This window comes from Rhinolophus ferrumequinum, chromosome 6, assembly GCF_004115265.2.
Source record: "Rhinolophus ferrumequinum isolate MPI-CBG mRhiFer1 chromosome 6, mRhiFer1_v1.p, whole genome shotgun sequence".
In the NCBI taxonomy this organism is placed as follows: Eukaryota; Metazoa; Chordata; class Mammalia; order Chiroptera; family Rhinolophidae; genus Rhinolophus; species Rhinolophus ferrumequinum.
This window is the reverse complement of record NC_046289.1, coordinates 10,495,580-10,521,505: the sequence shown is the minus strand read 5'-3', so window position 1 is coordinate 10,521,505 and position 25,926 is coordinate 10,495,580. Positions and strand designations below refer to the sequence as shown.

Here is a 25,926-nt window from a genome sequence, read left to right as displayed (position 1 = left end):
CCTGTGGTTATTAGCCCATGTATCTTAGAAAAAAATCACGCACTGAAAGAGACCTTGGCTTTAGCCTTGGCTAAGAGGGGCCAGTGAAAATTTGACTCTACTCAGGGAGAGAACAGTATAAAAATTCTGAAACCCTGAGCAGAGTTTTGACGGAAGGCTAGCAATACCAAGCCATTGTCCAAAAGAAATTATGAACACAGGACTTAACCAGAATGCCATATCCATTCTTAGGGAGATTACTCAAAACATAAAGGTGAGGAAGCTAGAGAGAACTGAAATAAGTTTTCTGTAAAATACTCAAGCTAGTCCAGAAGACTTACAACTGAGGAAAATTTGACACTGAAGTGACAGTCAACAAGTAACGGTATTTCTACGCATGTAATGTCGAGCAATCAGACAAACAAAAACCAAACACAACTACGAGTTATGTCAAACATCGTAACAAACAGATTTTTCATATCAGAGCCCCGTCTCTAATGGAGGGTTTATAGCAGTGCACAAATTACATTCATTTTCCCATCAATGATATGAGACAAACTGCATCTTTAGGGAATACGAGTATGAACATCAATGAGGGCAGCAAAGATTCAGAAAGAGCAGATCTAAAGATTCTGCTAAAGTATATTCCTATATTATCTTTCATTCTAGTAAGAAGTAATGAAATCCACAACTTTTTTCAAATGTAACTATAATACAGTGAAAGTTCTCATTATACAACAGATATTTATATCAAGCTGAAGAGTTGAAAAGTGCAAGTTCTAATAACAGAGAGGCATTTCTAAACTTGAATGCTTAATTTGCTCTCTAATAGTTAAGCAGAAAATAGAATGCTGAAGTTTTCTACAGCAGTGTTTTCAACTAGGATGGAAGCATCAGAATCACTGACCAAGTTTTCAAACAATACCTATACCGGGGTCCCTTCCCAGTACATTAAGTCAGAATCCCCAACAGGATGGAAGCATGTGTATAATTTTAAAGTGACACTTATGATTCAGCTGTAAACCCCTGGGTGGGATCTACAGCTATATTGTAATGTCTCTCTAAGTCAGTGCTACTCAGAGTGTGGTCCTTGGACTGATGCCATGAGTGTCTGCTACCAGTCAGAAAATGAAAGAGTAAGGCTTACAACTTCTAAAGCAATTTCACAGAGTAATTTTATGTCTGTTGAGTCTTAAAGAAAAAAAAGTGGGCTTTTAACTTTAATTTGAACTCGTAATTTTGGTTTTTTATATTAATTTTATCTTTGTAGTGTTCATTTTTGTTCTATTTTATGAAATCAATTCCCAATAGATTGGAAATTTAAGCTCTTCTTTAAATTTTTACATTTATCATCAACATGGTTTACTCTAATTTTTCATCTTAGCATGTCACGAAAGGAACAGAAATCAGTGCATTTAAATTTAAAAACCCAAATATGAACTTAGGGTAGAAATGATTAAATCAATAAAATGAAGAACAACCAAATGATATGGATAATAAAACAAGAAATTAAATAGAAGTATTTACTGAATTCCAGTTACGTACTGAACACTAAAAAGAATTCAACATCAGAATGAAACATGGAAACATAGTCTATATTTTAAGGATTCATGAAACATTGGTTAAATTACATAACATCTATTACCAGCACTGTAAAGAAAAGCCAATTCCAAAATAACTATTTCTATCAAAGCAAAAGGGAAAAATGTATAGAACAGTAATAAAATACTTAATATTCCATTGTTTTTCAATGGAAAATCAGAAACGCTATGGAAAAAATAGCGTTTTTCCATGGAAAAAAGTAAACGCTAATACAGCATGTATTACACTTGTAGTTAAAATCATTTTTTAAAAAAGAAATGTCATTAATAATGATCACAATGATTTAAAACAACTTTAGATAAACAGATGGGCAATTAAGTTTCATAAAATCAGAAAGTATAAGCAACAGATGCCCAAAGATATTTTACACAAGGACTTTTCTTGTTTTAGAAAGCAGAAATTGAACTCCACAAATGTTAGTTTCTAAACGTAATAAAAAAGGTTACAAGGTTCTTGTTAGTGACATGAAACTGAATTGGGAATTATTAACTTCAATATCCTTTCAATATTTTTATGGATCTAAATATAGCTTGATTTATACTGTAACTCTTAAACACTTCCTAAATACCTTACAATGAAATAAGTATGAAGTAACAGTAATAACCTTTACCTCTTTCTGTTGCAGCTGATTTCGATAACTTGTAGACAGCTGCTTTATTTGAAGCTCTGAAGCTTCATGCTTCTCTTCTAGATCAGCACAAAGTTTCTTAAGTCTCTCATTCTAGAAACAAAGAAAAAAGTATTTTCAACAAAAATACTAAAAAGCAAAACATGTTAGTAACAGTTATATGCCTGGAATTATGAAAAACATATTACTTCATACAAAAAAAGATAAAATACAGGTCTGACAGAATTCTAGCTTTAAAATACTTCCAATTAAAGTTACAAGTGAGACAAGCATGTTTATAGATTGTACATAATTCTGAACCAAAGTGTAAAAAAAAAAAAAAAATCTTGGCTCAGTTTGATTTTCTGCTAAGAAACAGCCACTGATCAATGTTTCCCCCATCTTTGAATACCCAGCGTCTAGCACATAGTAGGCAGTAAATGTCTGGCAAATGTATGAACCACATTACACGTTTGAACTTTTGTTTTCTCCTCAAAAAGAACTTTTTTAAAGAAATCTTTTTAAAATGACATCTGGCTGAAGTACAGGTAGGAGGCTAAAACCTCTCATTACTTGTCTGCCTGAGCCCCAGGTTCTGGAGGCACCTCTGAAAAATTCAATTTGAAAACCACTCAGTTTTAAAAACTACAGTTAGAAGGACATAAAATATTCTAAGCATAATTCAATGAATCTACGTATCACAGTCTTTTAAGATGTTGACATATACGAACAAATTACTTAAATTTTATGTACATGAATAGTAAATTATTTTAACTATCATTCTTTGACATTTACTTATTTTTTTAAACAGAATAAAACTCATTCTATCTTGCAATTACCATACGGGTACACTGGACCCTTTTATAAGTCTAAGAATAATCATTGGATCATAATGATCTAGTGTTTTTTGTATTTTGAAACATTTTGCTATTTTATCATCCTAAGAATTTTATCATTATTCATCAATTATTCCCAACTGTGCTAAAAAAGATGTAAATAATAATGAAACAGAAGACTGACAGAATCACCTAGAAGAATGATGTAATAGTAAAATTAGCACTTTTCTGACTGCATTGCTCAAATACTGCATCAACTCTTTTAAAAAGGAAAAAGCAACCTGGGATATCATCTTAGTAGGTTTTCTTTTTTTTTGCTTTCATTGAACACTGTTGAAAATTCAGAATTCTCCTTTTTCAAAGAGAATAAAACAGAGGAAAATGGTTCACCGTCATTAGACAACTAAGAAAGAAAATAACTACAAAGAGAAAAGAAAACAGCACTCTAGTCTAAGAGTAATGGTGAAACTGAATGTAGAAGCAAAATCTCAGACAAGTCTTCAAATAACAACATGAATTTCCCCAAACTCAGAAAGTGATGAGTACTTAACTTCTTTGTATATAAATATATTTCTAAGAACAAAAAGAAAATACGGTATTCTCCTCAAGTTAGTCATTCAATAAGAAAAGATTTTATCTCGCAATATTTTTTGACAAGGACCTGAACCATCCCACTTTGCTAAATGGGTATGTGATAGTAGTCTTTCATTATGTATGACATTTGTATACCAATATTTACTTAATATAGTGCATGTATGGACAAATGCTGAAGGTAGATGTGTATACAAAGGTGACTGGGAAGAAACAGTGACATAAAAATGAAAAAATTCAGTAGACTGATCATTTTAATTGGTATTTATAAATCCAAGAATAAAAATGCTTTGTAATTATGGAGCAAAGACAACAGCCATTGTCTCTTCCACAAAATCATGAGCCATCAAAGTTTTCGAAAGTATTTGTTTTAATGACACAAGTCAAGAAAAAGAACCAGATGTAATGATAAGCTTAGACTGGAAGTAATGGTAAGCTAAAATCCATTAGAGATGTAAGTGAATCTGGAATCAGTATTTACAAGGTAAGCTGCATCCCAGTTCATCATAAGAGTTAATAAATAAGCAGTTAACCGCATTCAAAGAACATTGCTTACTTTGAGTATATGTTTTCAAAGTATTCCATACTTTGAGTATGGAATAAAAATTTGGATTTGTTATATAAGTTCTTATTAAAATTTCTAATAAAGTTTTTCACACCACTTTATTCTTACTTCTGTAAATATGTGTAAAATGATTCTATATTAAAAAAAAATTAAGAGTCCATTAGCTCCAGATGGTATATGTGATCTTTTTCTTGGCACAGGGGGTTGAATTAGCTTAGTAAGTTGGTCGCTGTTACTTGCAACTGAAGAAACCTAATTAATTCAATCAACTTCAAATATTAACATCTGTAAGCAAATCTAATTTCTTCAGGAAAACACACTGCCCTGTCTATACTAACTTTCAATAGAATTTTATATAGTATAAGTTTCCTGATGGCTTCAGTCACATCGTCACCCATTCTCTTATTGCAGTCACATAGGGGTTAGGGTATGAAATGCTTACGTGCTGACATAAGGAAAGAATCATGTACAGTCAAAAGCACGTTACAAAAAAAGCCCTTGGGAAGTCCAATAGGCTGTTTTTCCCTAGTACTTGAGTAGCTCACACCACTTTGCATGAACACCAAATGAGAAAGCTGGCTTTCATTTGGGGATGTGTTCTACTACAAATACGTGTTTCTAAACACTGGACTTATACCTGCCATACAGTCCAATGATAACACTATGAGAGACTAGAGCTGAGATCAACAGAGGGACGAGATTTCTATCTCCCTTCTCAATACAGAACACACATTCATTAAGCAGGTTAACCCTATTTACTCTTTTCCCCCCAAATGTACACTGGAGAATTTTCCTACATTAATGCCACTACACACATCTTTGCCATTTAATTTTTCTCAGTGGGCCAGTACTAATGAGTCCTTTCTCAAGGATTTCTTTAGGGACCACTGGAACAATTTCCTATCTCAGGCTTACAAACCAAGAAACAATTACGTTCATCTGTCACTAAAGCAGCTACTTATTAGGTAATTAAGCTAAGGTCTCTTAAGTGCCACCATGGTGCCGTCTTCTATTGAGGCAAAATACTACTGTAGTTCCTCTTGAAAGGTCCCTTACTTTCAAATTCCACAATCTCACCTTGGTAATCTAGACCAGAATTCCAAAATGCTTGTTGTCAGTAAATATTTTCTTATATTTAAATTCAATTTTCTCTGTTTATGGGCTTACCAGAGAAGAATACACGCTTACCACAGTCCTCTAAGGACATCTTTTGCTGAAATACTATTAAGTGTTCCCTCACTGCTCTTATCCAAAGACTAACTGATTGAATGTCTAGTTTTTTTTACACTGGATCCTAATAAATCCTTTCATTTTCTTTTATGGCTTTCCTCTAAACCCTTTCCAAGTTTTCCTCATCCCTATTAAGTACAATGTCCAGAGCCAGTCAGCACGAGGCTCTGACTAATAGTGAAACACATGATAAAATTAATTTGCTATTCCTATAAGCTTAACTTCTTTGTATACAAATATCACACTTTTTTAATGTTAGGAGATTAAAATGCTCTAGATTAAACAGAATTGCATTCTTCACATTATACTTAAATAAATGTATTACTGCAATTTAACACATTGTTAGAATACAGTAAATCCTTGATAATGATAAACTGCTGCCACTATTATTTCTACATTTGGCAGTTTTCCTACTTCCAACATATAGAAGCAGAGATAGGAATATTGAATATCAAAGTGTAGTAACACGTGAACATATTCTTTATCTAAAGGTAGTTAAAAAAAAATAAGTTTTAAAAGAGATAAAAAGTGGTAAGCAGTGTATTAAAAAGAAAGGACCAAAATAAAGTATGAATAACTTTCATGGCTTTGAAATGGAAAATTCTAGGTTCAATAGTAGTCTTTAATTTTACTTACCTCTGATCTTAAGATTGTATGAATGGCTTCAATTTCCTTTCTCCTAGAATCAGGTAATTCTGCTACAAAAGAAATGGCATATACTGAATATATTATCAATACCATGTAAACTAAAAAACAGGCATTTTAAACAAAATATTATTTCATTGAGCTTTAAAATGGAATGTATGCTGATCAGAGAACAAATTCAGGAGACAAATATCACCTGATTTTTATCACAATTTTCTACTGTCACAAATGTTCTTTATTAGTCACATAAGTCATTCTTTTTGCCCATCTTCTACACACCAGGATGTCTACTCTTGCTCCTTGGAAGTGTTCATTAAAATTTTGTTATGGGAAATTAAGTTTTAGAAATTAAATATCTCTTCTTGGCTTAGCAAAATTTTAGATGAAATTTATGCAACTGAGGTGTAAGGCCTTATTTCTAACTTCTTCTACTCCCTATACTATCAAACAATTAATGACCTATGAACAAAGAAAGAAAATACACTGAAAGAACACTTATTTCAAGTAACATAGACTCAATTTATTTAAGAAGTCAGTCTACTTTTGAACACTTTCATTTAAAAGGAGACTGAGGCCAGCAATGCCAAAATGGCACTGTTGATGTTGCTAGAAAATCATCATCCACAGTTAGATTTTTTCCTAAGTACTAGTATTTTTCATTACTCATAACACTTTAATTAAAAATAAGTTCTCTAAATTAGTTTAAATCAAAAGAAAATACAAGTGGCATCCAATAAATAACAGTGCCAAAACCACTCTTGTTTTAAAAACCACCAGGTGGGGTTGCTTCTGTGATTATTTATACATCTTGCTTGAAACTGTGACAGGACTGTCTAATTGCTACTCACAAGAGAACAAATTATAATCTAATCTGTTTAGGAAGACAACTGTACAAACAGCGATTGTTGCAAAGAGGGATTAAAAAAAAGGTTAACGCAGACCTCCCTCTCTCACCCCGCCCTCCCCTCCCCCAACTCCTGGCCTTTTTAAGAATAAAAGGGAGATGTTAGGTAGACCAAAAGAATTCTTCCTCAATAAGGGAAAACAAACATAACAGCTACTGTATATTAGTGCTTACTATTTACTAGGCAGAGTGCTAGGAATTTTACACTTATGATTTCATTTAATCTTCCCAATATCAGGATAGGTATGATTATCCCTATTTAACAGATAAAGAAACTTTGCTTTTTAGAGGTTAAGTATTTAATAATTTGCCAAAGATCCCACAATTTTAATGCATGGAAGTGGAATTTAAATCCATGTCTGATTTAAAAGCCTAAGCTCCTGGCCTTGAATATGTGTGGTAGAATAGCAACTTTCTGATATTGTAAATATGGGTGATTTTCAAGCTCTACCAACTGCTATTTTTGGAACTATTGTTCACTGCTGACACAGGGCAGACACTCAATAAATACTTGTTGAATGAATAAATGAACTGTACGCTGACCCTATTTTTAAATGATTTACAAATCCAATAAATTAGGTGTAAGGAAGTCCTATTTTAATACAAAGGGGGAAAAATCATTAAGCAACTTCGTAGATTTTTAATCACTCAGCAAAATTTTTACTGAGCATCTACTATGTACCAAGGAAAATGTCACATACTGGTTAATATAAGGATAAATAAAATACAGTTCCTACCCTGGGCATCAATGAAAGACAAAAATTGTAACTCAACATGGTAAGCGCTGTCAGAGAGCGATCACAAAGTTCTGTTAGAACACAGATCACCTGCGATCAACTCAACCTGCCATGGAGGGAGAATGGTTTCACCAAGTACCTGACCTGCGAGCAGAGTCTTGTAGAAAATTGTTTTCTAGGCAAAAGAGGGTAGAAGAGGAAGTAGAAAAGGAAGGGCTTTCCATGCAGAGGCCTTAAGCTGTATAGGTACCTGACAAAGTTCCGTGTGGCAGAAGCTCTGGGTGTAAGTATGCATTGTATGTCAGTGTGAATTAGAAGAGAAGGAAGGGCAGGAAACAGAAATTAAGACTGGAGAAGATCTAGAGAGGGACAGACAGGTTAGGTTTCTGGTCCTCCAAAACTAAGAGGTCTGGATTTTATCCCTTAAGTAATAGAGTCAAAAGATTTTAAAGTACATTTGTTTTTAGAAAAGTAACTGGCAACACAAAAGAAAACAGAATGGAGTAAGGAGAAATGAGTGACAGGATGTGAAAGAGAAGTGGGAAAGATAATGGGGATCTGAACTAAAGAAACAGGATGAATACCTTTATTAAGGAAAAATGAAGAAACAATTCTGGCACAGGACGTACAAGATTTGGTGACCAACTGGAAGTAGGAATGAAAAAGAGAGAAAACAAAGTTGACCAAGATTTATACTTTAAGAGACTGGGTAGATGGTTAAACCATTAAGATTGAAAATACAGGAGTACATTTTGTGGGAAGAACAAAATAAACTCCATTTTAAGCAGGCAGGTCATCAGATTGGGGAGATGCATACTTAGGGTCCAAGGAATTGCCAACTGTTTTACCCCATGTTTTACCCTACTGCCCAAGTTGTCCAAACCTTCTCTGCATCTGGCTGCCCTCACGGTCACATGACCTTTTCCTGAACACAGGAGGAATCCCTTTCACTCCCATCCCCAACCTGCCCCACCTGATGTACCGCCCACCCAAGAGGTACCCCAAGCAGTAAAATAGATTTTGGCAGCTCCCCAATTTTCCTCCCCTCTAAACAGACCCCACAAAAATTCTAAATATAAGTGCTTTTTACTAAACTATCTTCATTTCACCCAAATAAACATGAAGGCTCAGTTCAATTAGGATTTTAAAAACTAAACCAGAATACTAATTTATTAATGTATAAGAAATAAAACTGTCGAAGGAACTGCTGTCATCCAGAAGACCAACCCATTAACTCTGGAGGCAGACCTAGATTGAGATGAAAGAAACTCCTTTGATCTGACTACTACTTGCTGAAAGAGGAGGTATCAAGAAATCAAAACAGTAATTAACTTCACCATCGATTACCATGTAATTCTGGGTCACCACCCATTAGCAAAACAAAATGAGGACTTAAAAAAAAAATGAGCGAAGGTTGCTAAGATAACCAAAGAATAGAGTATCTTCCTAGTTCTGCTGTCGAAATATGGGGGCAATGGGCAGTGAGGCACAAAAATACATTTTCAGCTGGAACGCCGTGTCTCCAGAAGAAACAAAAATATAAAACAATAGGGAAAACACAGCCATGCTTCCCTAACAACATATTCGAGTCAGACAGGGGAAGCGGCACTAAATAATGATGAGTTACTTCAATTGTTACAAAAATCAAAAACAAAAGAAGTAACTATGTGTCACACACAAATCATTTTGTTTCCACCGTGTCAGGGTAAAGGAAGAGGGTCGTAATCAGCTCCGCCCTCAAGTTCCAGACCAAGTAAGCGGTGGGCGTGGACGACCCAAACGAAAACCAACTCTCCTCCCCGGAGAAGCACTTTCCCTCCGCTCCGAGACGCCCGGAGCTGCACAGGCAGGAGAACCAGAACTCTCCCCCCGGGCCTCCGCGGCCTTTCGCCAGAGAATTTCGGCTCAGAAGAGGCAAAAGAAGGAGTGTAAAGAAAAAAGGGCGGAGTGACACTCCTCAGCGACCCGTCCACGTCTCCTGACGGATGGAAGTGGGGACCAAACGGACGCTCCCAGGGTCCCAGAAAAGCCCTCCCTCCGGTCGCACCAGCTGTTACCTTCTACTTCCTCGGTGCCCTCCATCAGCATATCCTTTGTAAAGTTTGAAATCTGGCCAGTGAGGGAAGCCAGGCTGCCCCCGACTTGACCCAGAGACTGGCCCAAGCCGGAGCCGAGGCCCCCAAGCCAGGACGACATCGCTGCGGCTTAGAGGACCACCAGGTCCGCTCCGAGAAAAGCGTCCGGCGTCGTCGAACGACCCCGGCCAAATGTCCTCGAAGCGCAGCCCTCGCGGGACCAGCCACTCGGAATTCTACAGCCGAAGGAGGAGTTCCTAAGTGAAGCCGGCTTCCGGAGGTTCCACCAACCGCCTGGCTCTGCCTAGAACGCAGAGGCCTGGCCTGAGACTTTACCAGGGGCGCGCCTCCTGTGACACGGTCACTCCCAAGGGGCCTCCGCTCATTTTCCCACGACTTCCAACCATCCGGGCTGAGCCACCTCTTGGTTAAGCCACTTCTTCCTCTGCTTTAGTGACTTCCCCCAGTTCTGCAGGCAACTCCTGCCAACTCGACGCCGGCCGCCATGACACCCACTCGGAACGCGGCAACGGATCATAGAGAGGCGCCACGGTGGCGTAGAAGGGCCCCGCGGAGCTGACGGACGTGTCCTTGGCGCAAGGGAGCGTGGGATCGCGGAGGACCGAGTGCAGTCGGCTGGGGCCGCTTCTCCCAGCTAAGGGCGAGGGCGTCCTCCGCGGAGCCCTCCAGCTTCGGCCGCGACCGGAGTGGCGGGAACTCGCGGCGACGCGGCGCTCTGCCGGCGGCGGTTGTGTTTCAGGCAGAGCGGTCCTCAGTGGGTGCGCCCCCCGAGAACTCGCACTGTGTTGCTGAAACCTGAATACTTGAATTCTGACTACACCCGTTAAAGCAGCGGTGCGAGGGGCCTTGGCGGGGTCACTCCTCGGCTCAGGAAGCGGCTTTACGTAACTTAGCACACGTTACTGTATCGATTGTCGGACAACGTAGGGCAGCTCTGTGCCCGGCTCTGCGGTATGAGCTGCGGATACACAGGAAGGATGAGTTGCAAATTCAAGTGTCTAGGCAAGAAACACACTTACGTGGATTAACCTCTATAGTAGAAATTTTCTCTGGTGGCTTTCCAGCTCACAGTTGAAAGCCTGCCTTCCTTAATATACGAAGAGCTTTACTCACGACTGGAACATTTGGAAATGCCTCTGGTAGTTGGAATCAGGGCACCAGGAGATAGGAGCGCTCTCAGAAATCGGAATTTTTTTAAAAAAATATTTTATTGGGGAAGGGAAACAGGACTTTATTGGTGTCCTTCCAGAATTTTTTCCAAATTGTTGTCCTTTCAATCGTAGTTGTGGAGGACACAGTTCAGCTCCAGGTCCACTGCCATTGTTAGTTGCAGGAGGCACAGCCCACCATCCCTTGCGGGAGTCAGGGAGTTGAACTGGCAACCTTGTGGTTGAGAGCCCACTGGCCCATGTGGGAATCCAACCGGCAGCCTTCGGTGTTAGGAGCACGGAGCTCCAACTGCCTGAGCCACCTGGCCAGCCCCAGAAATCGGAATGATTTTAAAATAAAATTTGCATCTCGTTCTGGAAGTGTTTACTAAACGTTTTTCATGTTTTCGTTTGAAAGACATCATTGCCCAAGGGTTAGATGTTCAGTCTCTGGGGCCTGACTGACTGGATCTTTCCCTTATTAGCTGTATGACCTTGGTAGTCTTCTTAACCTCTCTGTGCATCCATTGCTCATTTATAAAATGTGGCATTCTACTCTTCTCAGCTTGGAACCTAATACCTCTTTGGCCCTCAAGGATTAGACATTCTTGGGCTTGGCATTTTTCCATCTTATTTTCTAACAGGTTATTGCTGGTATACAAAAATCTATTGGTTTTTGTGTATTATGTATCTTGTTGACTTACTGACCTCCCTTATTAGTTCAGTAGCCTTTCAGTTAATTTCCTTGGGTTGTCTAGGCATACAATCATTTCAGCAAATAATTTGACATCACCCTTTCCAATATTTACACATATTACTCCCTGTTATAACACGATGACAGTAATGAAGTTTCACTTAAAAGTAATTGAAGTGTGGGCTAAGCAACTTTGGGAAGGATGGACTCAAAAACAGCTAAGATGCTGCTATGTGATCTGACGTCCTGGATTAAAAGTGGCTGAGAAAGACAAAAGGGGTCTAACGGGAGAGACCCAGATATTAATCACTACAGTTGATGTACATTAACAACCAAAATATGATACTGAAGTTTCAAAACTGAACTATAGTTTTCTGATAGTGATGAAAATAATTGCACAGATTTAACAGGAAGAAAACTAAAATGCACGAGTAGTGGGAGCCTTGACTAAAATTCTCAGGTAGGCTAAACGATATCTTTAATATTAAACATTCAGCCAGTTTTTTGGGGTTGCTTAAGCTGGACACTAGCATGCTCTTTGGTAGGAGATGTAGTTAATGGGCCCCTTTAAAAGATTATTAAAAAAAAAAAGGCTTCAGGGTATTCTAGAAAGTAGAGCCAGAGTGCTTGGTGTAATAAACTATAAACACAGTCTATACTTTATTTATAAAACCCGACATGATTTTGCCTACATCCCAATTTCATCTTTTGTTCGCTACCACCTGAACTCTTCAGCCTCCTCTGTTCCCCAGAAACAAGCAGCCACTTCCCCCGTCGCAGAGGCACCATGCTTGCTGTTTCCTCAGGCAGGTATAGTGGCACCACACCTTTGCATGGCAGCCTCATCATTTTTCAGGTGTCTGAATGTCACCTCTGCAGAGGCCTTTCTTGAACCCAGTCTGAAGCAGCCCTCCCTCCCAGTCACATTCTATCGCGTCATCCCATTTTGCTTTCCTAGCTCACAGAAGCATAGCTCTTAACATGTTATAAAGTTGTATTGGTTAACTTAAATGTTTCCTCTGCCTAGCAGCCAACTACAATGCAAGCCACACGAGAGCAGGCTCTTATTCATAGCTGTTTTCAAGCTCCCAGAACCATGCCTTGCACGTGCCAAGTGCTCAAATATTTTGCACGAGTAAATGAATAACACAGAAATTGTTTCTAATAGCATATGACACCAAGGGTGGCTGGGGTTCCTGACACAGGGAGAACTGAACAATCTTGGGAGAACAGGGCGCAGCAAATAGTGGTAGTCCAGCTGAAAGATCGTCCTTATAGCAGAGGATCGCCAATGAACTGTGGGGGCAAGGACCTCAAAAGGGCAAAGGAAAAGAAGGCAGGGAGAGTGCTAAGAGTGCCTGGAGGGGGGAAAGGGCCTGGTTTATCAGAAGACTTGTAAGGAGACCTGCTAGGACCACAGTGTGTAAAGGGGAAAACGGCAAGAGTACGGGCTGAAGAGGTCAGCTGGACCCAAATCACTTATAAAATGAACTTCGAGCGTTTGGTGATGCAGATACAAAACGGTTTAAAGGGTCTTAAAACATGCAGTCTTCAGGGTAAGGACAACCTCCAAATTCCCTCTTACGAAGTTTTTAGCAAGCATATAAAATAGGCCTTCAGATCAACTTACATTTTTCATAAGGCCCACAGATAACTGCTGATGAGACCAGTCATTTGGTGGCATCCAAATTTAATGAACTGGTGCTTCTAAGTACCAAGCTATTAAGTTATGCTACAATACATGTAATCAATTTGAAAATTTTATGTTTCAAAGTTTGTGCCCAAACCTATTGAAGGCTAAAATGGATATACAACCCTTGTTTTAAAATTTGAGGTTTCCATAATCGTCAATCAGTTCAGGTGGATTCCACTAACACAGTTGGATTCTGGTGTCGAGTTGGATAAAATGAGGAAAAACCAACACTCAAAAATTATTACTAATGTGGTTTGGCCCTCAAGGTTAAAAAATAACTGAGCCAACATTTAAAAGTAAATTTCAAATAAAAATGTGGGATTCTTAGCTTGTCTTAGAATAAAAGATCAGAGGAGCTGGTGATAACGGGGCCTTCGGGAGCAGTTAGCTGGAACAGAGTATCAGCTAACTCCTGACCTGGAGTTAGCTCTCCTGACCTGCTTTATTCATCACCACAGTCCATAAGAGCAATGCTTCTCCAACTTCACTCTGCACGGGAAGCCTGTTACAAATGCATGTTCTCACTCAGGTCGGAGTGTGGCCTGAAACTCCACATTTCTGAGAAGATCCCAGGTGGCGCAGATGCAGTTGGTTCTCCAACCAAGCTTTAAATGGCAAGGCTAGGAATGAACAACTAACACATAAAAACGAAAATAAAAAAGCAAACATTATCTTTATTTAATAATCTTTGATATTTAAAATACAACTCATTGGACATCCATATTAACAATAGAATCCTCAGTGTTCAACAGTGCTTTGGAAGCCCGGCTTTTCTTAGGACCAGACAGGAAGGCCTGTGTGTGTGTGATAACGGCAAAAGAACTCAGAGGGGCACACACACGAGGGCTGCAGAGTTGAATCCTGAGCAAATGGCACTGTCACAGTGCACTTGTGTCATGACCAAAAGACAAAGCTTTTTATTTCAGACTTTTTTTGTACTTGAATTTCAAATAGTTTACTTACACAGAACAGTAATTTTTAAAAAGTTTTTCCAGTGTTGTAGAAATTAATCACATTCAAATGTACATTTTCCTCTTTCAAAAAAAAGGCATAAAAAATTCCTGGCAACATTCACCTTTGAATTATGCAAGAGACAACTGAAGTGCTTCCTAAATAAACCAGGAATTGCCACATATGTTTCACTATTGCTTCCCACTCCTTGTCTATGAGTCCATAGTCTTAAAATATTTAGTAATACACTATTATTGAATATGCCAATTACTGTAAATTTAGAAGTGATGTTACTAGCATTAATTCTTAAAATGTCGGACTATTTTGGAAAAAAATAAAAATAGCAAAGGTTTTCTTCAACTTAAAAAAAAAATCAAAATTCAAGAATTAACCATGTCAACAATCTTTTCATTCATGAAAGAATGAACAAAAATATTTGTTATGTATAAGACTTTAAAAAAATAAAAGCCCGTTCACTTTTTTAGCAAAAGACGTTTGTTTTAAAGGGACCAGGAATGAAGGAAAGTTTTTATTTGAAAACATGAAAAATTGTTTACTGCTGAGATGATTAGTTGATTCAATCAGGGTTTTCTTAATTAAGATCACATATATATGACATCGCCATACTTCTTAGGGCCCAGACACAACAATTTACTTGAGAGTAGAGGCCATAGGCCTCTCTGACTGCAGATCAAGTTTTTAATAGGAAGTCACCAATATTAATTATTGAATCCTTTAAAGAATTTGATACATCAAGATTCATTTTTTCAACTGAAGATATTTCAATTATTATATTTTGCTTACGCACTGAATTCTTTTTAATTTGCATAGGTCCAATGGGCCAATTTAAAGATATTTAGTAAATCTTGGCACTATCATGATACTATTTAAAAATAGTATCAAACATAGACATTAAACATGTGATTTAGGCTCTGACTATAAAATTTACTTTATTGAATTTAATATTAAGTGAAACAATGTAGACTACTGGTAGTTTTGCTTATAATGATTCTCAACTAGTTTTGAGCTTTTTTCCTCATTAACTTTGGCATGAATAAAGTCTTAATTAAGAAAAATCAAGTTTTAAACAAAAAAAGCACCTCCTTAAATATTCTGTGAATTGTAAATTTGGCCAAGATCTTAGAGTTGAAATAGTTTACCTACAGCAACCTTTTCAAACAATTTACAGTACTGAAATATTTGTAAGTTAATGACTATAAAAAATGTATAACGATGGTTTTAGACCAGAGGCTAACTACTGTGAATTTTTAAAACATAAATAACTACTTATTAAATCCATGACATCTCAAAATATGAAAGTGGCATTTTCAAAGCTTGTTTAAACTTTAACACTAGCATCGCCACTGTGTATTCTATACAGGTAATTCAGGTTATACATTAGAAAAATGATACCAATAGTTTAAATATTAAACATTAAGGTGTTCCCAATTGGTAAAACAGAATGGAAATCTTGATATAAATAAAGTGGTTAGGACAGTGACTATGAATTTCGTTGTTTCTGACTTTCTTTTGCAGGTGGTTTATAAGTAAATAGTAGTTCCTAATATGTGAACTATAGCTTTGTATAACTTTTAAATTTTCTGATACTGTGGCTATGAGCACTGGCATCTTTTCATACCAGCCAATCAATGGAATTTGAATGTTCAATTAAATTTAAGCCAATGCAAAAACAAGATGGCAGTTTACTAGTGATTCTGGATTTGCTTGCCAAATATAACAATTTTACAACAAATTAAATAAACACATTCGAATGTATCCAGGGTGTGCTCAGCTCTGCTTTTAAAAAATCCCTAACAAACAAAGGCCAACATGCCATATTTCCTTAAGGGCTTTAATAAGTGTGTAATGTAAGAACTTTATAAACGCTAAGGTTAAACTTATGCATATTCGTTTTCTCATTTTTATATCAGATAACTCATCAATTCAAGTGTATGAAAAGTTTACTGTAATTTTTCAATGGAAAAAGGTAAAGGCCAAATACCCATGGAAAAATATGATTAGCGCATTTTGGTTTGCAAGTCTTGAGGGAACAGGACTAAACTCTAACATCTCTTGTAATTCTAAAGTTTTATAATTCTTCTGAAACACTTTAGATTTTAAAGTGAAACTGTCTTATTTTATGTAAGGGAAATTTCAGAAGACTTCATTTGGCACAAAATAACAACTAAAAAACATCTGTCACTATCTGAGAAAAAGCTATATCATAATCATAAATAAAAGGCATTTTCTCATTTCTTTTCACTTAGCAACACGAGTAAATCCTAGATCAAAAAAATTTCCCTGATGAAATGTATGCAGCCACACACCAGTATGGAAACATACCGTACTTTAACTTTCTAAGTTGTTGGCTGGAATTTCTTTTTCAATTTTAGCTTATGAACAATTCAACATTCAAAAGGGTTTTAAAAGGGGGTGGGGAATGAGGAATGGGGAGTAGATGACAGAAATCTAAATGCCTATTTCAGAAAGTCATGGTTAATTTTCATCAAAACCATACCATTGTATTAACCTAGCAAGAAACTGCATCCCAATTAAAGAATGTTTATCAAAACTAATGACTTTCTAATTTACAGACCCATTAAGTACTGTGTGACTTCTATGATTCTTAAGCCATTTATACATAATGCAAGTGTTAAATCATAGCATGAATTTAAATATCTTTTTGTTAGTAAATTATTTTCATGTTTCAGATCATCACCACTGGCAAGCTATACGTACTAGGAGATGTACAGCAGAAGTAGACACCTACATTCCACGAATCAGCTGGAGACAGAACAGGTAACTCCAGTCACGAGAAAAATAAAATGAAACTGCTACTAAAATTGAAGGCCAATTTTGTCTATCATACATTCATGGTGGGTACTATATGTTGTCTTACGAGTATAACAGAAGGAAACTTGCTTGCATACTATGCTTCTCCTGTTTTTCTCAATTGAAAAGAGAAGAAATAAGGTGCTGGAATTAGGGTTACGGCAAAGCTGCAAAGTTCTGCCATAATTGAGAAGACATTCACAAAGCATCTGGGAAAGGATGTGCTCACACATTTAAAAAATGTTCCTTTATTCTGAAATACTTGTGCAGAGCTGATTTCAGAGTTTAGGAATGCACCAGAATCATGAAATAATGATCCCATCTTAAAGGGCTTAAAAAGCAAAACCTCAAGAAAAATGACCATCTTTTAAAAGAGTTGTAAAAAATAATAAAAACCAAGTAGGAGAGACATGATGATCAGAATCAATAACATGAGAAAACACCCAACTGCACAACACACAGGTGGAGGGCGAACAGCCTATCCTTCTGGAAACATTACAATTATCAACATAGAGAAGAGACACTGTCCTAAAAGGTGAATTTGGTTAATAAGAAATAGAAACAACTATTAGATGATGAAAGAGAGCAAATTACCTACACAGAAGGGAGAAAAAGAAAACAAAATGTACAGGAAAAGTTCTGTGGCAAGAGCGAATTAGTTGGTCTGCAAAAAGATCCAAGAAAAATGCCCTAATTTTAGATATTGCACACTCAAAAATGAAAAAGGAACATTTAGGAAACTATTTTAAATTTCTTTAATTGCTGAATGCCTCTTTGGCTACTATTTGGAGGATCATTATTTAGTCCTACAACTGATGCATTTTTCCACTTTGTCATCTTTTTGTTTGCAAACCACCTAAAAGTTTTATTTCCTCTGTTGAACATTGTTCTCTTTGACACATCACCAAAATGGACCCTATGGCTGTGATCACACAGGATAATGTTGGAAAATATGAATATCTAATATCTAAGGGACTTGTAAAAAGTATTATTTTTTTCCTTCTGTTTTGAAATTATTTTTAACAGTTTCTAAAGACATGGTCACAGCTGCCTGAAGCATGTCTTCTTCACTCATTGCATCACCTGTTGGGAAAGAAAACAAATATTTATTAGAAATTTCTGGAAACTTCTCAGTCACGAAAGGTAAGCTCTTAGAAAATGTATTTCTATTTGACTACTATAGTTTTCTTTGATTTTTAAAAATTACATATACTAAAATTCACTCTAATTTTAGTTTTATAAGTTTTGACAAATGCATAGAATTGAATAACCACTATCAACACCCAGATACAGAACTGTTCCATTGCCCCCCAAAATTCCCTTGTGCTGCCCCTTTGTGGTCAACCCCCAATCTCTAATCCTAGGCAACCTAAGTTCTCTGCCCTACAGTTTGCCTTTCCCTGCATGTCAATGATACAGTATGTATGTTGTAGCCTTTTGAGTATGGCTTCTTTCACTTAGCATACTGCATATATTTTAAAAACAAATGCACTATGCTAAGTGAAAGAAGATTTAACTTTGCTGTACATGTTGACAATTTGTTAGTTTAAAAAACTGTTTGGAAATCATCATTTATTCACAAAAGTTGCAACGATAGGACCTGTGTACACTTTGGCTCAATTTCACCCAATCTTACACAACTATAGCTCAAAGAAAAACCTGGATAGTGACGCTGGCACAATGTTGTATGGAGTTCTGTGGTATTTTATCATGTGTGCATTCGTGTAACCACTACCACTAAGACAGAGAACTGTTATAGTACCACAAAGATCTCCCTCCCTACCCTTTATATTCATACCCACTTCTCTCTCCCTCTACCTTCCCTAACTGCAGGCAAACACTAAGTTGTTTTCCATCTCTATAAATCTGTCATTTTAGAATGTTACACAAATAGAATCATACAGTATGAGACCTTTTGAGGCTGTTCTTTTTTTTGCACTCAGCATAATGTCCTTGCGATTCATCCAAGTTGCATGTATCAACAGTTGGTTTCTTTTTAATCCTGAGTAGTATTCCATGGTATGGATGTACAATAGTTTATTTAACCATTCACCTCCTGTAGGACATTTTGGTTGTTTCCAGTTTTTGTGACAAATAAAGCTACAATGAACATTTGTGTACAGGTTTTTGCATGGATGCAAGTATTTACATCTTTGGGATAAATGCCCAGAAGTGTAACCTACTGGGTTGTATGGTCAGTGTACGGTCAACGTTTTAAAGAAACTGCCAAATTATTTTCCAGAGTGTCTGTGGTAGTTCAAATGAAATATATAAACCTGACTTCACTTTACATCCTTTTACTCTTCCCCATTTATAATTGTCTTAAATATTTCCTATATAGTTAAATACAGAGAGAGAATCCTAAAAGCAGCAAGAGAAAGGCAACTAATAACTTGTAAGGGAGCTCCCATAAGACTGCCACCTGACTTCTCAACAGAAACTTTGCAGGCCAAAAGAGATTGGCACAAAATATTCAAGGTGATGAAAAGCAAGGACCTACAACCAAAAGGACACTACCCAGGCTATCATTTAAAACTGAAGGACTGATAAAGAGCTTCCCAGACAAGAAAAAGGAGTTCATCGCCACCAAACCAGTATTACAAGGAATGTTAGAGGGACTTCTTTAAGATGAAAAAATAAATAGATAAATATGAACAATAAAATGGCAATAACTACGTATCGATCAACAGTTAACTTTCAATGTAAATGTATTAAATGCTCCAATCAAAAGATAGGTGGCTAAATAGGTAAGTAACGAAACTCTTACACGTACTGCCTATGAGAGGCTCCCTTCAAATTGAAAGACACACATAGAAAATAAAGGGATGGAAAAGGATATTTCATGAAAATGGAAACAAACAAACGAACAAAAGCGAGGGTAGCAATACTGATAGCAGACAAAATGGACTTTAAAACAAAGGCTATAACGAGACAAATAAGGAACCAGTAATCCCACTTCTGGGTATTTATCCGAAGAAACACAAAACGCTACTTCTAGGGGACATGTTTATCCATATGTTTATTGCAACATTGTTTACAGTGGCTAAGATGTGGAAGCAGCCTGGGTGTTCATCGACTGAAGAATGGATAAAGAGGAGGTGGTACATATATACAATGGAATATTGCTCGGTCATAGAAGGGAATGGGTTCTCGCCATTTGCAGTGGCATGGATGGACTTGGAAGGTATTGTGCTGAGTGGAGTATGTCAGACAGAGAAAGGCAGATGCAAAGTGATTTGAGTTATATGTGGAATACAAAGAACAAAATGAACAAACAAAACAGAAGCAAACTCATAGATACAGAAAACATTTTGATGGTTGCCAGATGGGAGGGGTTTGGGGTGGGTGAAAAAGGGCAAGGGATTAAGAAGTATAAATTGGTTGTTACAAAGTAGCCACGGGGATGTAGGGCATAGCATAAGGGATACAGTCAATAATATTGCAATAACTATGTACTGGATGAGATGGGTACTAGATTTATTGAGATGATAGATGGGCGGGGTGAAAAAGGTAAAGGGATTAAGAAGTACAAATTGGTAGTTACAAGATAGTCATGGGGATGTAAAGCATAGGGAATATAGTCAATAATATGGTGATAACTATAGTGCCAGGTGGGTACTAGTCAGGGGGGGTCACTTCTTAAATTATACAAATGTCTAACCGCTATGCTATACACCTGAAATCAATATAATATTGAATGCAAATTATAACTGAAAAATTTAAAAATGAGGGGAAACTGTGAAGAGCAATAAAAGGTTCAAATTCCCAGTTATAAAACAAACAAGTCACGGGGATGTAATGTACAGCATGGGGGATATAGTCAAATATTGTGATACCGTGGTACAGTGTCAGATGGTTGTTGGACTTACGGTGATCACTTCTTTAGGTATAATAAAGGTTGAATAACCATGGTGTATCCCTGAAACTAATATAATGTTGTATGCTAGCTATATTTTTTTTGGTAAAAATCTTTAAAAAAAATATTTACTATATACATACTAAAAACCAAATCAATGTTGTAATTTTTGCTTCAACCATCAGATGTAATTTAGGAAACTCAAGAAGAAAGGAAAGTCTATGGTGTTTACCCATGTTTTTATTCTTTCTATCGTTCTTTTTTCCTTCCGATGTTCCCAAATTACTTCTTTTATTATTTGTTTAGAGAACTTCCTTTAGCCATTATTTTAGGGTAGATCTGCTGTGAAAAATTGTCTAATATTTTTCCTTCATTTCTGAAGCAAAATTTCACTGGATATAGAATTCTGGGTTCGTTCAGCACTTAAAACATATTGTGCCACTTCCTTCTGACCTCCATGATTTCAGATGAGAAATCTCTGTCATGCAAATTGCTGTAGGTTAAGGTATTTCTAGCTGGTGTCAAGATTTCTTTTTTTTGTCTTCTGTTTTCAGAAATTAGATTATGATGTGTTTGGTATGGATTTCTTTGGGTTTATTCTGTCTGAGGTCCACTCATCTTCTTGAATCTGTAGGTTTGTATCTTTTGCCAAGTTTAGAAAATTTTCAGCCATTGTTTCTTCAAATACTTTTTTAGCCCCACCCTCTTTCTCATCTCCTTCCTGGACTCCCCTGGCACAGATATTTGATCTTTTATCATAGTCCCACAGGTCTCACAGGCTCTGTTCAATTTTTTCCAGTCTAATTCTCTCTGTTGCTCAGAATGGTTAATATCTATCATTCTATCTTCATGTTCACTGATTCTTTCCTCCATCCTTCCATTCACCTGTTGGGTCAATCCACTGAGTTTTAAAATTTGTTCTTGTTCTTTTTCAGTTCTAAAATTTCCATCTGGTGGTTCTTCGTATCTTCTATTTCTTCCCTAAGGCTTTCTATATTTTCGTTTGTTTCAGGAGTGTTCGTAATTGCTCATCGTAGCCTTTTCATGCTTTAATAATCCTTGTCAGATAATTCTATCATCAGTGTCACCACGATGATGGTGTCCACTGTCTTTTGTTATTAGAGTTGAAATTTTTCTGGCTCTTGGTATGACAAGTGATTTTCAATTGAATGCTGGACATTTGGGGTATTGTAAGACTGGGAATCTTCTCTTCTTTTTTAGCAGGCCTCCTCTCACACAGCACCTGTTGGGGAAAAGGGGCGGTTGCCTTGCTGTTGCCAGACGGGGGAGAGTGTGTGTGATCATTATTGCTGAACACACGTGAGAGTTCTGGCTTCCTACTGTCCTCCACTGATATCTACTTGATTGGGAGGGTAGGAATGCTTTGTTACTGTTTCTCAATGACACTGTGGGGTGGCCTTGTTACTGCCTCAAATTAGTGACAGTCCTGAATCTCTGTTAGGCCTTTTCTTATAGCACCCAGGCAGGAAGCCAGAGAGACAAGTCTTTATTGCTGGGTGCACGTCCAGGTTCCCTGTGACCACTGACCCCATGGGAAAGGGGCCTCATTGTCTCCTGAAGGGAATGAAAATCCCAGCTCCCCATTCTGCTTTCTCTGACACCATCCTGGCCAGGTGGAGATACAAGTCCCAGCTCCTACGGCCTTTGCTGACTGGGTAAGGTGGCAGTAGGGCCAATTTATTAATATTTACCTAGTCCAGTTTGGCTGTTTATCTACAAGTTTTTGTTTCGCTAGATGGTCCCTTTTGGCTACATACAGCATGCCTTCCTTGGGCCTTTTTTCTTCGTCTGCACCTCTGGCTTCTCCAGCACCACACACCCACGACAGAAGAGGCAAAAAGAAAACCTACGCCACTCACCACTCTCATTCCTCTAGTCCTGAGCTTCTCAGGCCGTCTCTCTCCTCTCCACCTTCCAGATTCTTCTTCTGTTTGTGTTATACCAACATCTAGAGTTGTTCACTATACTTAGCAGGAGTAGGAAAATGTAGCAGTTCCTTCCTTTTTATTGCTAATACAGTCCATTGTTTAGATGGACCACAGTTTGTGCATCCCTTCATTGGCTGAAGGACATTTAGGCAGTTTCCAGTTTGGGGCAATTATGAACAAAGCTGCTGTAAGTCTTCACATACTAGTTTTTGTGTGAACCTCAGTTTTCTTTCCCTCTCTTGATTACACACCTAGTGGTATGACTGGATCACATGGTTCAGTGTACTTTAAGTGTATAAGGAAACACTAACTTGTTTCCCAGAGGTGCTGTGCCATCCTGCATGGTTACTAACCATGAATGAGCGTCCTAGTTGCTCCGATCCTCGTCAGCACTTGGTATTGTCAATCTCATTGTTTTTCTCAAGCCAGTCTCATAGGTGGGTAATGATCTCATTGGGGTTTTAATTTGCATTTCCCTAATGACTAGTGATGATCATATTTTCATTTGCTTATTTGTCACTCAGATATTTTATTTGCTGAAGTGTCTGTTCAAATCTTTCATCCATTTTTTTTGAGTTGTTTCGACACATTTTATATATTCTGCTTTTAAGTCCTTTGTTATATACAACTTCTTTTTCACTCAATTTCTACTACCTACCAATAATTGATCAACCTTTAAGATGTATTAAACCAAGGCCTTATATATAACTCTAGACTTCCTGTTGATATTCAGGCTATACTCAGGTGTTTTTAGTTTTCCAGGTGCTAAAATGCATTTCTTTTCCACCTTCTAATACTCATGATCTCTGAGGAACTTCTGTAGAATGTACTAGTGACTGTGAAGTTGCAAGTATTATTTATAATATTAAAGCAACACATTCACTGAGTGCTCTAGTCTGTTTGCTCCTTAACCTAGGGAAATTTAGTAGATTACAAATTCATTCAAGAGTTTCAATACAATTAAAGAGAGACGAAAAAAAAATCACACACAAAAAAATTTGGGATTTGTAAAGCCCAAATCACACAGAACCTGTGTGTCAAACAGCGTGTGCAGGTAACAACTGTGATGCGTGGTTGGAGGCGTACCTAGGTCACTGCCAACCGCTCCTGAACTTGTGGTCGGCGTTTCACATGGGTGTGAGAGCTGTCCTGGCGGATCCTCCTGCTGCTGCTGCTGCTGCTGCTGCTGCCTGAAACATCCAAAAGCATAACCTAAGAATTTTCATTACATTAAAAAAAGCAAAACCTAAGAATAAATACTCCATGAGACACATTATTCACATGGAAAATAAATGATTCCACAAAAGAATCACTGGCGTGAACACAAAAGAATGCAGGAATAATCAGTTCGATATATATGAAAGTATCACAATGGTGAGCCTAGGAAACCTAGATACAAAATTTCAATTTATCAGACAAATTAGTAGGTAGAAATTTTCACCACAAAATAACATATTGTACAAAAGGATTCATTGGGGGCGGCCGGCTGGCTCAGTTGGTTAGAGCATGAGCTCTCAACAACAAGGTTGCCGGTTCAATTCCCACATGGGATGGTGGGCTGTGCTCCCTGCAACTAAAGATTGAAAATGGCAACTGGACTTGGAGCTGAGCTGCGCCCTCCACAACTAGATTGAAGGACAATGACTTGGAGCTCAGGGGCTCCAAGACTGGAGAAACACTGTTCCCCAATATTCCCCAATAAAAATTAAAAATTAAAAAAAAAAGGATTCACTGGTAGCTATTTTGATGCAAATGTGTTGATTTACAGATCCCTAATATTGTGGGAAGTCACTGGAAATAAGCACCTTTAAGATAAAGCAGCTCAAATTACCACGTGAGTTAATGTGATCTTTCCATGCTGGCTCCTTAATGTCCTTCAGATTTGAGCTTATAAATATCTTTTCAGAGATACCTTTCCTGCTTGCCCCACCTACAGTAGCCACCTGGCATTCTCACTATCTCATCACTTCATTTTAATTTTCAGCATAAACTTATCACCATCTGATACCTTCTGTCTCCCTCTTAGAGTGTAAGCTAGTAACAGTACACATCTTATCTTTGTTTGTTTGCCCGGTGCATAAAACTGTGCCTGTCACATAGTAGGCATTCACCAAATACTTGATGAAAGAAATGAAAACTATTTTAACATGTATTATCAAGTATCAGTCATATCTATTGCATTAAAATAAGTTCTCCCTGTATTTTTTTAACAGGAAAAAGTGTCATAAAAATCCACTTTAAAATATTTAAACATAATGGTTGTGATGTAATATGTAGGAGACGGTACTTGTACTTAGAAAATATACACTGAAGTATTGAGATGTAATGAGAAATCATGCCCCCAAGTTATTCTGAAATGGTTCAGAAATGTCAACAACTGGGCAACTGGGTGAAGGGTACAAGCTCTGAACTATTTCTGCTTTTGTGTATATTTAAAATGATTTCATATATACATATATATGCTGAAAATTAAAAACTTAAAAACAGCTCACAATCTGAGTGAGAAGCCATAGCTTTCAAAAAATGTATAAAAGGATTTTTAAAGGAACTAGAATTTTAAAATTATCAGTAACACTATTAATAGAATAGCACATTTCTTCCTAGGGTCCCTCTTAATTTCGTGTTCCAAATGAGCAACAAAAAAAATTCAACCAGTGGGGAACTGCACTTTCTCCCTGTTGGCCTTTGGCATTGGCAAAGGTTTGTGACTCCCTGGTGTGCATGGCTATCGATGTACACGGGGGCAGCTTGCTCCCAATAGCATATCCTGATTGTAGAACCTGGCATGAGAAAGACAGCTGTGAGTCATGTAGATTTCCTGGCAGATATCTCTCCAGCCCCCTTCCTTCCCCCTTCCACTCAAGAAAACATCAGGATACAAAGGAGTGATAGGTGAGACAGCGACTTTAGAGGGTTAACTTTTATTCTATTTTAAATTCATGAAAAGCGAAAACTGAATTTGCAATCTTGAACAATTCTGACACATCTCATATGTGATGACACTCTAAGAT

General features: G+C 37.4%; 2 protein-coding genes across 8 annotated transcripts in view; both read right to left on the bottom strand.

The window, feature by feature from the left end:
• Positions 1-10,307, bottom strand: part of TRIP11 (thyroid hormone receptor interactor 11) — a 65,751-nt gene extending 55,444 nt beyond the window's left edge. The window contains exons 1-3 of one of the 2 annotated variants that reach the window (XM_033107265.1): positions 9,754-10,307; positions 6,047-6,108; positions 2,192-2,302 (exon numbers count right to left, since the gene is read on the bottom strand). In XM_033107265.1, coding sequence (XP_032963156.1) covers positions 2,192-2,302; positions 6,047-6,108; positions 9,754-9,892 — 312 coding nt within the window. In that variant the 5' untranslated portion in view covers positions 9,893-10,307. The remainder of the gene's footprint in view (positions 1-2,191; positions 2,303-6,046; positions 6,109-9,753) is intronic. The other variant, XM_033107266.1, reaches the window with a different exon arrangement.
• A 3,681-nt stretch (positions 10,308-13,988) lies between these two features.
• Positions 13,989-25,926, bottom strand: part of ATXN3 (ataxin 3) — a 33,329-nt gene continuing 21,391 nt past the window's right edge. For 3 of the 6 annotated variants that reach the window (XM_033108333.1, XM_033108334.1, XM_033108335.1), the window contains 2 exons: positions 24,002-24,105; positions 13,989-18,193 (listed from right to left, as the gene is read on the bottom strand). In XM_033108333.1, the coding sequence (XP_032964224.1) occupies positions 18,099-18,193; positions 24,002-24,105 (199 nt within the window). In that variant the 3' untranslated portion in view covers positions 13,989-18,098. Of the gene's footprint in view, positions 18,194-24,001; positions 24,106-25,926 lie in introns of those variants that run through there. The other 3 variants (XM_033108332.1, XR_004423217.1, XM_033108337.1) reach the window with 3 other exon arrangements.